Source organism: Mandrillus leucophaeus, unplaced genomic scaffold, assembly GCF_000951045.1.
Source record: "Mandrillus leucophaeus isolate KB7577 unplaced genomic scaffold, Mleu.le_1.0 Scaffold329, whole genome shotgun sequence".
NCBI lineage: Eukaryota > Metazoa > Chordata > Mammalia > Primates > Cercopithecidae > Mandrillus > Mandrillus leucophaeus.
The window spans coordinates 2,751,141-2,764,038 of NW_012103465.1; the positions used below are offsets into that span (position 1 = coordinate 2,751,141).

At 43.9% G+C, this 12,898-nt stretch overlaps 1 protein-coding gene across 1 annotated transcript in view; it reads left to right on the forward strand.

Moving 5' to 3' along the window:
- Nucleotides 1-12,898, forward strand: part of SLC1A1 (solute carrier family 1 (neuronal/epithelial high affinity glutamate transporter, system Xag), member 1) — a 90,267-nt gene continuing 77,369 nt past the window's right edge. Inside the window, exon 1 of the mRNA XM_011988359.1 lies at nucleotides 1-168. Within this exon, the coding sequence (XP_011843749.1) occupies nucleotides 78-168 (91 nt within the window). The 5' untranslated portion in view covers nucleotides 1-77. The remainder of the gene's footprint in view (nucleotides 169-12,898) is intronic.

A 12,898-nucleotide genomic window follows, 5' to 3' on the forward strand; every position in this document is an offset into this window, starting at 1 on the left:
CCAAGCAGCCAGCAGTCCCCGGGTCGCCCAGCCCACGCGCTCACGGCCGAGCCCAGGGCACAATAGCGGCGACAGCCATGGGGAAACCGGCGAGGAAGGGATGCGAGTGGAAGCGGTTCCTGAAGAATAACTGGCTGCTACTGTCCACCGTGGCCGCGGTGGTGCTAGGTGAGCGGCGCGGCGGGTGGGCGATGAGCGCACCCTCACGCGCTCTCTGCGCCCAGGCCGCGTGCGGCTGTGAGGGTGGGCTTGGCGCTGGCGCACTCCATGCAGGGTCCCTCAATGCCCCCTCGGCCTTAGCCTCGAGTCCCCCGCGGGGCCTTCCCTCCCCCACCCTCAAGCGCTCTAATTACTGCACAATAAGAACAAAGCTCCTCAGGGACTCCCATTTGAGTGCTCCTTGAGCTGCTGGTTCCTGCTCTACCCAAAATGATCAAAGGGGCTTGGGAGTCGAAAGGGAAGCAAGTAGCTCTTGGTTCTGCTCGTTTGAAAACAGGGTTCGATTTTTTTCTTTGTTAATCCCGCACCGTATCTCCCCCTAACATCGCCACCTTTCTCACCCCCACACCCCCAACCACGCTGTCCGGACAGAGATTGAGTGTGGACTACCGTTCTCCGACGAATTGGAAGAGGCACCTTGGCCTCCGGGATGGGCCGGACCCTTGTGGGAGGGAGGCTGAGAACGCTGTCGCCGCTCACCATGGGCAGTGCGTGGAACGGTGCCTTCCCACGCGGCGAGCGTCGACTGCCTGCACCCGGGCTCTGAAAAGCTGCCACATTCGTGCTTGAATTCTGGGATGTGCCATTGTGGCCCGCGGGAGGTCACGGGGGAAGAGAGTTAAGAGAACTCAGCCGCCTCCCCTCCTGCCTTCCTTGCTCTCCACGTTGTTTTTGTATTTAAAATAATGTTTAAGCCATCCTTGCCTGTTTTTAAACAAGTGTGTATTTAAGTGATCCACCCCTCACAGATCACTGGACCAGGTGGATGTCTGAGCCATTGCTCAGAGGTATGAGTTATTTAGATTCTGATTTTTTGCCAAGGTTGTGTGTTTCTAGCTCTGGCCCGGGGATGCGCTTCCTTGGGATTAGGGCCATATCTATCTCCTTTCCCGTGATAGCTCCTCAGCAGGTGAGGGCTGTTGCACCCTCTGAGGAACGTGGATTCCTCGGCAGGCTCCACCTTCCCTTTGGAAACTGCAGCTGTGTTTGCTGAAAAGGCAAGTGGGGACAGCTTGTCTCCTCCCAAACTCGAGTACCTTCCTCTCCAGTTGCTGCACCTAAATCTCAGAATATATGCTGTTGTCTGCTTCCCCTCCGAACCGCCCCCTCCCCTTAGGGTGGGAATAGGGCAGGGAAATGGCCTTTGGAAGTTAATGGGATTCTTGGGGTCAGATTGGATTCTCCAGAACCTTGTGCAAAGGAAAGTCAGGTTTCTAGTAAATAAATAACATCCTGGAATGACCCTAGCAGAGGCTATTTGTAGGAGGAAAGGAGAGAAGTAGAGAAGCAAATCTTGACTATTTCCCCCAACAAGTGCCAAGTGGTTTTGGAATTTTTTTTTTTTCTTTGGTTTTGGACATTTTTAAGGGAAAGTTTATCCTACTCCACCATATTTAAATAGCATATGCTACAAAGAACGACTTGATTTCCTTTAGGCCAAAGAGAAGAGATGGCTTTGTTTGTTTTCCTAGTGATAAGAGTCGAGGATTAATTGTTAAAGCTCTTTTTGAAGACTTTGAGGGCCAGGGCAAGGTGGCTCACGCCTGTAATCCCAGTTACTCAGGAGGCTGAGTCAGGAGAATTGCTTGAACCCAGAAGGCAGAGATTGAAGTCAGCCAAGATTGTGCCACTGCACTCCCGCCTGGGTGAGAGACCAAGAATCTACCAAAAAAAAAAAAAAAAAAAAAGGAAAGAAAAAGATGACTCACACCTATAATCCCAACATTTTGGGAGGCCAAGGAAGGAGGATTGCTTGAGCCCAGGAGTTGGAGACCAGCCTGGGCAACATGGCAAAACTCCATCTCTACAAAAAAGTACAAAAATTAGTGTGGTGGTGCACATCTATACTCCTAGCTACTCAGGAGGCTGAGGTGGGAGGATCACCTGAGCCCAGGGAGGTGGAGGCTGCAGTGAGCCATGATCGCAACACTGCACTCCAGCCTGGGCAACAAGAGTAAGACCCTGTCTAAAAGGAAACTTTGCAGGGTAAACACTGGCTTGTGCCTCCCTCCTGATTCCCTGTGAAAGTGGAGTTATCCTGCCTTTTCAGCATAGGGCTCTCCAGAGATACTCACTTGTTACCCAAGTGTTGCACACCACCGGTCAGCATGCAATTCACTAGAGACTGGTTTGGAAAAGATTTTAAGCAATTGTTCCCTGGCCTTTGGAATCGGTTGCATGAATACGTCTTCAGGGTCAAGAAGAAGTACATGCCCATTTTGCAGACATGGCCTTTGGTCTCAGATGGGCACTTTCCTCCAATTTTAATGTATGTGAGCCCCAAGAGCTTGGTTTGAGTACTTTTCTCCAGAAAGGAAAGTCACCCCTTAAAAATCAAGTGTCCAGCTGAAATCTTCCTGGATATTTGCTCCCTCAGATGGCAACAAAGGGCAGTCCTGCTTCCGGTCTGAGAAGTCTCAAACCTAGACCACCCCCAATGTGCCCATTAACAGGGATCCTTTCCTTTTCCTTTTTCTTCAGAGTACTGGGCCTGAGTGGAAAATCATACTTCTGTTTGTGTAGTCTGTAAGGGCTGATTTGTTTAACTGGCAGTGAAATTCCAGTGACTTTTAACAGTGGCACTGAGTCTATTCATAAACCCTTGCTAGATCATGATAGTAAGAGTTTATTTTATAACTGCCTTAACTGATCCAGAAAAATCACAGGAGCTCTGATGCAGCCTCTCTTCTGGACTTTTCAGCATGTGGACCTTAAAGAAAAAAACTGTGAAATTTATTAACTATCCTGACAAAACATCATTTTCTGATTATAGCCATTGAAATGTTTGGTCCCTGACCAGGTGCAGTGGCTCTCACCTGTAATCCTAGGACTTTGGAAGGCCAAGGTGGCAGGAATGAGTGAGTCCAGGAGTTTGAGACTGGCCTGATCTCATCTCTAGTTCTAAAAAAAATTGAAAGAAATAATAATGAAATGAGATGTTCAGTCACTACTATAATTTAGTAGCCCTGACACTTTAAAATATTTGATTATAGAAATAAGGGGCAAAGATTTTTATGAGCCAGCTTAAAGTCTGATTTTTCAAGATACAGCACATGAGGGGAAATGTAATAAAGGTCACCTTTATCAGGAGTGGAAGTTCACTCTTTTCATGGACAAGGAAATGCTAAGAACCAAACATTTCTCAAATTCTTGTTCACAAGATGAAGGGATTGAATAGTTAGGTGACCATCTTGGTTAATTTCTGTGACACCTTACATGCTTCCTGAAAATAATATCTTCGATTTTCACAGGAAAATCTTCTATCCCCTACTAAAATACCACTAGGAACATTTTCACGGCTTTCATTATAATTCTTATAGGCTTATTCTTTGCTTCCATAGAATGGTAGAATGAGCACAGAGCCTGGAGTGAAAAGCCTTTGGGATTTGAATTCTGGTACTATCAAGCTCTATCATGTAGGCAAATTGTGTATTCCCTACAAGCCTCAGTTTCCTCATCTGGAAATTGGAGATATTAGTCATTACCTCGTTTGTTATTAGAGGTGATTAAGATAATATGAAAAATACTCAGTTGTGTGGCTGGCATATATTCAGCACTCAATAGTTGTTATTTTAAGGTAAATCTGAATAATTTGATTATGAGAAAATTATTATTTTCTTATTAAATAAATTATCTCATATTATGTCTCTGTCTCTGTTCTGCTTAGTGTCCCACCTATAATTTAGGGTGATTCAAGTGTTTTGATGACCTGCTCTGTCTGAGCTAGTAACTGTCTCCGTAGTATTATTCATTTCTTTAAAGGGGAAATGGAAAGAATGAATCATTTTGTTTTGTGCCCCACAGGCTAATCGCTAATCCTCAATTCATTTAAATATATTATTTAAATATATAATTTATATAAATATAATTTAAGTATGTAAATTCTGAAAGAAGGTTTTATGCTCTAAGTGGGAATTCTGTCCAAGCAGGCTTACTGAGTGAGAATTCTGCCAGCCTTCTGATTCGGGTCATCCAATAATGATTATATAGTATATAATGTTGTTAAGGCACTTCTTATATCCTCACCCTATTCACAATATAAAACCTAATCTTTCCCTCCAGACCAGTTATGCCATTACTTCAGTCATTTGAAAACTCTGTGATTTCAACTTAGAGCTACTCAGAAACAGCAATAGGTACTGGCATTGACATGACAGAGCTGGCAAGCTTATTCATTCTAAAGTGTTTTCTTTGGAGCACTAAGGAAGCAATCATGCATAGATTCTGATTCCATTATCTAAAATCAGAAACAGCTCCTTCATGGTCTTAGTAATACCCTTGCCCAGCCTCATGTGTCTACCCTGGAGCTCATGTAGCGTGCATCGGGAAGTGCTAATTTGAGACGTGGCATAGGCTTTCCCGCTTTGTCTGTCTAGTCCTTGAGGACAGGGCCCAGCGGTGGTTCACGCTGGTTCCAGGCCCAGCCCCTCACCTGCATAGAACCTTGGCTCAGCACTGTTTAGGAACATCCCTATAGTAATCAACACTTAAGCCATTCATTCATTTAACAGATATGTATCAGACACCCACTGTGCACCAGGGATTGTTCTAGAGCCGGGTCATACGGCATGTTCTCATGGGACTTAATGTTCAAGTAGAGAGAGGAAGACCATAAACAGAATACATAGGTAACCTACTGTATAGAGTATGTTAGGTGGCAATAGTGTTCTGGAGTGGTATAGAGCAGGGAGTAGGCTGGCAAGGTGGGGGGTTGCAGTTTTAAACAGGATGACAGGAGAGGCCATACTGAGAAGGTGACAGTTGAATCAAAACTGAGGAGAGGTGAAGGAAAAAGTTGCACAGGTATCTGGGGAACATCCTAGTTTGTGTGAGAAACATCAAGGAGTAGAATGAGGGAGGGAGAGAGTAGGAGAAGGTGAAGTGGAGGTGAGGCTGGGGGCAGAGCAATAGGATGGTTCAGGTCCAAGGTCCAGGAAAGGGGAGATGGGTGCCTCAGCTGAGCAGCCAGGAGTGGAACACAATGGAAAGATAGCTGCTTGGGGTTAACCTGCAGGGCTTGGCTGAATTTGGTCCAAGGGAGAAGGCGGTGGCCATCTCTAGCAAAACAGAGAGTCCTGGAAGGGGCACCAACTTGGAAAAGAACATGGCATGTTCCACGGTGGACATGTTGAGTTGGAGGAGTCAGAGGGGTGTTTGGGCAAAGGTAGGCAGCAAGCACCTGGCTAAGTAAGTCTGGTGCTCAGGAGACAAACGTGGAGTGGAGTGTCGACTTAAGAGAGCATGTCAGGGACCTGATTGAGGCTTTGGGAATGAATGAACCTATCGTGGGAGAGTAGGGAGAAGAGAAGACCAAAGACAGAGTTCTGGACAACCCCAGCATTGGAGGCCTGGGAAGAGAAGGGCCCCATAGGAGAAACCAGAAGTGGTGTGATAGAAATTAAGAACAGGAACAGTGATGGGTGACAGGTTCAGGGGCAGGAGTGAGGGGATCTGGGGTGTTCAACAGCGTTGGGGATACAAAGGACAGGGACGTGACCTTCTGGGCTTTTATTTGGAGGCACTTAGATGTGAAAGAATTCAGAGAAAGTGGAAGTCATATTTAAGATCCAAAGAGTATTTTCTTTTCTTTTCTTTTCTTTTTTTAAGAGACAGGGTCTCGTTTTGTTGCCCAGGGTGGTCTTGAACTCCTGGCTTCAAGCTATCCTCCTGCCTCAGCCTCCCAAAGTGCTAGGGATTACAAGTGCGAGCCACTGCACCCAGCTTTGTTTTGTTTTGTTTTTCTTTGTTTTTTGTTTTTTAAGGAGACTTGAGTCTGACCGAACCTGAAGAGAAGTGATCATTAAAAATAAAAATACAGCTGAGCATGGTGACTCATGTCTGTAATCCCAGCACTTTGGGAGGCCAAGGTGGGAGGATTGCTTTAGGCTAGGAATTCAAGACCAGCCTGGGCAACACAGCAGGACCCCTGTCTCTGCAAAATAAAAATTAAATTAGCCAGGCATGATGGTGTGTGCCTGTAACCCCAACTACTCAGGAGACTGACGTGGGAATATCACATGAGGCCAGGAGTTCCAGGCCGCAGTGAGCGTGATCACATAACTGTACATTCCAGCCAAGGTGACAGAGCAAGACCCTGTCTCTAAAAAATAATAATAATAAATGCAGAAGAGAGAGAAAACAATGAGTGATGTTGCGTGGAGAAGACAGCGTGAAGTGGAGGGACCTGGTCGGGGATTGGCCCTGAACAGAGAACAGGACTTTATACTCCTGAGATGGAAGGGAGGAGTTAAGGGTGAAGCATTGTATTCCTTTCCTGTGGCTGCCATAACAAATTACCACAAATTGGGTGGTTTAAAAAAACAGAAATTTTTTTTTGAGACTTATGTATCCATTACTCTGTGCCAAGTACTGTTCTGAGTGCTATATAGGTATTAAACCATTTAATCTTTCCATCAAGCATATTTTCAGGAAACTGAGAGTTAAGAAACTTGCCCAAGGTCAAGGGCAGAGCTGGGATTCAAACCCTGGAAGTCTGGCTCCAGAGACTCTGCTTCTAACCACTGTCCTCTCCTACTAATTGGTTTCCATAATATTTTCTAGAAATTTGGGAGTTGATAGTGACTTAAGTTCATTTGAAAATACATATATATGTGTGTGTGTATGTGTGTATATATGATATTGCTTATACGTTCTCTAAAATACTGAGATACGTGGTCTCTGTCTCTATACATATATGTGTGTATATATTATGTATTATATATGTATGTATATATTATGTATTATATATGTATGTATATATTATGTATTATATACATAATATATATGTGTATGTATTATGTATCTTTTTTTTTTTTTTTGAGACCAAGTCTCACTCTGTCATCCAGGCTTCTTTTTTTCAAGTCTCACTCTGTCACCTAGGCTGGAGTGCAGTGGTACGTTCTCGGCTCACTGCAACCCCTGCCTCCCAAGTTCAAGCGATTCTTCTGCCTCAGCCTCCCGAGTAGCTGGGATTACAGGTGCCCAGCACCACGCCCAGCTAATTTTTGTATTTTTAGTAGAGACGAGGTTTCGCCATGTTGGCCAGGCTGTTCTCGAACTCCTGACCTCAGGTGATTCACCTGCCTCGGCCTCCCAAAGTGCTGGGATTACAGGCGTGAGTCACTGGGCCCGACCCTATATTATGTATCTCTATCTCTCATCTATCTATCTTATCTCCTTAATTAAGTACCTTAGAGATCCTTCTGGCCTAGCCAAAATTCTACATATTAAAGAATTAGGAAAAGAAACTGGGTTTTGAATGCTTATGCCTGGTGTTTTCATTTTTGCAACCAAATCAGAATCAGATTTGAAGCATCACTGAAATGATTCTGATTTTTGGTTGTTCTATGCAAGGTATATATAACTCAAGTCTATCAAATCAAAACCCCAAACAAAATGATCTAAACACAAAATTATAAAATGAATCTTTAAAATGATTTTACATATTAGACTCTGCACATGCAGGTTGGTATATACAATCTTAATGCCTCCTATGAGGAAGACTTTGAATATAAATCACTAATGGTTGGCATATCTTGAATATCTTGTTAGATGTTGCTTAATTTAAGATATGGTGTTTTATTTAGGACAGTAACACTACAAAATTGAAGTTGCTCACCTGTTAAAAATTTGAGCATTGGGCATAAGAAATAAAGCAAGCTTCAAATGAAAACATGCTGTGTAGAAAATTTTTGTGTGCAAATTCAGGATGTGGTGGAGCTCAGATGGGTAAAGCCTGGGTTACATCAGACAAGGTAGGATTAGGACTCAGTTGTGAGAGAGCATGCATGCATGTGAGAGCACTTGCTTATAAAGAGAGAAATCTTTCCACATTAATTACTTGTGAGAAATTGTGATTACCTTTAACAGAGCCGAGACTGAAAATAACTGTCCTAGGGAGTCCGTGACACACTGGCCTGGTGCCAGGGAAGCTGTGTTCGCCTGAGGTACTGCAAATTTCCCATGTCACTGGAGATTTGGGGTTACATATGCTGTGACAACTCAAGAACTCTCGAAGAAAATGAACTCATTTTAGATGACATTGAGTGGCCCATTTAAACCCCCCATAGCAGTGTCTGTTAAAGTAGAAAGTGTTTTAAATGGCCTTTTCTATTTTGTTTTGTTTTGTTTTGAGACAGAGTCTCACTCTGTCACCCAGGCTGGAGTGCAGTAGTGCGATCTCGGCTACTGCAACCTCCACCTCCCAGGTTCGAACAATTCTCCTGCCTCAGCCTCCCAGGTAGCTGGCAGTACAGGCACCTGCCACCACAACTGGCTAATATTTTCTATATATTTAGTAGAGACGGAGTTTCACCATGTTGGCCAAGCTGCTCTCGAACTCCTGACCTCAAGTAGTCTGCCCGCCTCAGCCTCCCAAAGTACTGGGATTATAGGCATGAGGCACCATGCTGCGCCCAAGAGATTGATTTAGAAAGAGTTAATACATTATACTCGCTGAAGGAACAGCCCCAAACTGCAACAAAGAGTGCCCTGTTGTAATTAGTACACCCACAGTAACACCTCTGTTAATGGAAAGGAAGTGTTTCAGTGACTCACTCTTTGCCAGAAATGTTACTACTTTACTTTGAAAATTATCTGCTGACTGCCTGTTCCATTACCAAAGGTAGAATATTTCCTTTCCAGTAAATAGTCCTATACTTTCTGGGATGGACAGATCTCTTCCCAGCTCACAGATGCTTCACGTTCCTCTCCCAGGTCCAGCCTCAGCTATGTGAGCTCTGGGCAGCGGTCCCCACTCAGCCAAAACAGGGAGGGATACAGTGCCTCGTTCTCTACCACTAAACCCCAGAACCAGCCCTGAGAAGATAAGATGTCCCACCAGTCCTGCACTCATGCTGAGGTCACCACTCCCGAGCCCTTTCTTAATCTCAGAGTCCCTAACTGTGTCCAAGACAGGGCAGTTGTCACAGCAGATCTCCACATGTCTAGGAAGGCTCTTGATAGTAGAAAGTGTTTTAAATGGCCTTTTCTATTTTGTTTGTTTTGTTTTGAGACAGAGTTTCACTCTGTCACCCAGGCTGCAGTGCAGTAGTGCGATCTCGGCTACTGCAACCTCCACCTCCCAGATTCAAATAATTCTCCTGCTATCATCATATGACTCTCTGCTTGGTCTGCATGTTGAAGTAATAGCGGCCTTGGGGACTGGGACTTGGCTTCAGAAACACCCTCAGAGAGTGTCCACACGGCCACACGGTGTGTTTATTCTTATAATCTCTCTGTGACAACTGTTTGGGTATAGCACTTTCAGATGGTTAAAACTACAGCACTTTGGCCAGGCACGGTGACTCACGCCTATAATCCCAACACTTTGGGAGGCTGAGGCAGGCAGATCACCTGAGGTCGGGAGTTCAAGACCAGCCTGACCAACATGGATAAACCCCATCTCTACTAAAAATACAAAATTAACCAGGCATGGTGGCGCATGCCTGTAATCCCAGCTACCGGGGAGGCTGAGGCAGGAGAATCGCTTGAACCCAGGAGACACAGGTTGCAGTGAGCTGAGATTGCACCATTGTGCTCCAGCCTGGACAACAAGAGCAAAACTCCATCTCCAAAACAAAACAAAACAAACCAACAAACAAAAAAACTACAGCACTGACTCAAACAAGGGGGAAATCCTTATAGGAGAGAGCTTGGGTGAGATTGTATAATTATTTTTCTACCACTGTTCTATTGCTTAAGAGTTATCTAGTTACTTATAACTCAGTAAGGAATTAAGTCAACAACAAAAAAATGCACCATCACCAGAAATGCCTAAGCCACAGAGAGCCTAATCCCTGAGCCTCTCCCCATTACTGGAAAATAAACTGATACTGCTCAATTTCTGTGGGTATCTCAAAGACTTGTTTTCTGAGCCACTTAGCCACTTTGCAGGTCTCATTTAAGATTTCCCCAAATTATGGGCCAGGCACAGTGGCTCACACCTGTAATTCTAGCACTTTGGGAGGCCAAGGCAGACAGATTGCTTGAGCCCAGGGATCCGAGACTAGCCTGGGTAACGTGATGACACCTCATCTCTACACATAATAAAAAAAAATTAGCCAGGTGTGGGTGGCTCATGCCTGTAGTCCCAGCTACTCAGGGGGCTGAGGTGAGAGGATCACTTGAGCCCGGGAGGAGGTTGAATCAGGAGTGAGCCAAGATCACACCACAGCAGTCCTGCCTGGGTGATAGAATGAGACCCTGTCTCCAGGAAAAAAAAAAAAAAAAAGATTCCCCAAAGTATGAGACATTGAGAGAGAGAGTGAGAGTGACATATTTTCTCCCTTGAAAATTTCTCTTTGGCTAACCAACCTAATATCAATATTTATTGAGAATTTACTATAAGTTTTATGTACATTTACCTCCCATTTGACCCTCAGTACAATGAGTTAGGAGGTTCCCATTTTACCAGATGAGGAAACTGAAATTTACAAGGCTTAGGTCATGCAGCTGAGCACACAGAGCTAGGATTAGTACCCAGGACTGTCTGATTAAAGCTTAGGTTACTAATTATTAACCATTAAGCAAGTCTTCTTCCTTCCTAGCAAACCTTGATACACCTAATTGGTAGGTAGAACCATTCTGGCAGACAGGCTTCATTCTTGCAAAGTAGCCAAATAAAACCTGTTCTCCTCCTTGCTTCAACTTTTGTCAGTCTTGTAGCTCTTCTTTATTGTGTGTGGTTAGTCCTTTCCCCTACGCTTCTCCTACATAAGCCTTCTCTTTGAGCTCGCATTCTAGTGGAACACATCTAGTTGCTTTCCCAGAACTGTTGTACTCTCATGCCCTAATCCTTTTGCTCAAATGTTTCACTCACTGTTATCCTGCCTATCCTTGAAGATGGATCTAATTCCCACTTTTATGTTGTAGACTTCTCTGACTGCAGTTGGAGATAATCTCCCTTCTCTGCATTCTTAACCCTTGATTTATATGCATTAAATTATCACCATTAGCACCACCATTCCCAGGCCTGTTCTGTGGCAGACATCACTGATTACAGTACTCTTCACTACTGAGCTCTGTTGTGGTCTCAGAATCCTCCAAACTTTGCTCCAGGCAACCACTGTTGATCAAACAGAATTGGCGCATAAGATGAAAAGTATTGTTTGTTGCTGAGAAAAGTTTATTCATTTGGCAATCAATTAGGAACTGAATTTAAATTGCGCAAGCACTGATGTTACTGATAAGAGAGGCAGAGTCAAAGTCTGTGTTTTGTCCTCTCAGTCCATTGATGGCAATACATGCACAATCACTAACATGATCCTGAGTGTGGTAAATGCTGCAAGGAGGCTGCAGCATGCTGTGGGCCTTCAAAGAAGAAAGGTGCAACTGGGCAAGTTCCTGGAGGAGGCCATAATTGGAATGGCCTTGAGCGGGTGTGGTAGGATTTCTGGGCTTGAAGATTGGAAAGAGCAAGTCTGCATAAAGGTGATGATATGAGTAAGGAGGGCTTATCGTCTCTTAGGTTCAGTTTCAGTATTACATGGAACTATAATTTAATATATGTGTTGCTGTTCTTTCACACTTTTTCTTACCTGTTTTCTAAGGACAAAATGCAATACTATACAGGTCTGTCACATCATAGCATCCAGCATTGTACTTACTTCACAGGAGGTGCCCCCAAATATTTTTGACTGATTACAACCTTCTTCACCGAAGAATTAAAACAAGTAAATCTTTGATGAACCAATTCCATTCATCCCCTAGAAACCCACCCAGTTGTATGGGTTTTTGAGTGAAGACCATGAGGAACTCTTACACTAGCCTAAGTCATCCCAAACATACTTAACTCCTGGACTGGGGACCCCAGAAGAAGAACAAGTCTGGTTACTAGCAGTTTTGAAGCCATTTTAGTGTGAGCACAGCATGGCCCTGAAGCTCCCAGACTGGAGATCTGATCTTCTCAAGAAACCAGCACCAGAACCAGCCTGATCTCCAGAGAATTCTTTGGGCTAATTAGAGAAAATGGAAGATCCATCTATTTTTCCATAATTGGGCCACAGCTTGGTGCTGAATCAACCCTGGATGGTAGAGCCTTTTCAGCTGTGGTATTTAGCAACTCTTACACCATTTAGTGAATTTATTTCTGGATTTTCCCCCTTTCACATCCTTATCCAAATTCTGTCCATTTCTCTCCCTGTCTGGAGATTATTTCTATGATAAGAAATTAATTAGCCTGTCTGTGCTACCTGTTCCAGGAGACTTTGAACAACCACGTGGGTAAACACTAGATGTGGTCATCAGAGTCTGAAAATAAGTTTTTACTTTTTTATTAGCAAAAGTTAATTGTCAACCAGGAGATGTAACAGGCTTGCTCCATTTCTGCTGCCGCTTCTTGGATTTCTTTCTTGCATGTGGAGAATTTCCTGAGGTTTCACCAGACTGAAGAGATTCTGAGTTCTATGAAGTGATGGAGATAAAGATCTTGTTGTCACAAAACAGCAAAGAGCACTGTGATTGGGTTTGAAAGATTTTGGATTGTGTTATAGACAGTGCTCTTACTGGTTTTTAAAAAGTTGATGTTTTCTTCTGTGTAAATTTAAATAATTTCTCCCAGTAAGCTTTTATATTTAATTAAATGATACCTTTCACTGTGCAATCGCAAGAGGAAGATTTTCTAAATTAGACATCATCTTTACCTTGAAGAAGAAAATTATCTGTTTCAGTGTCTTTTTGT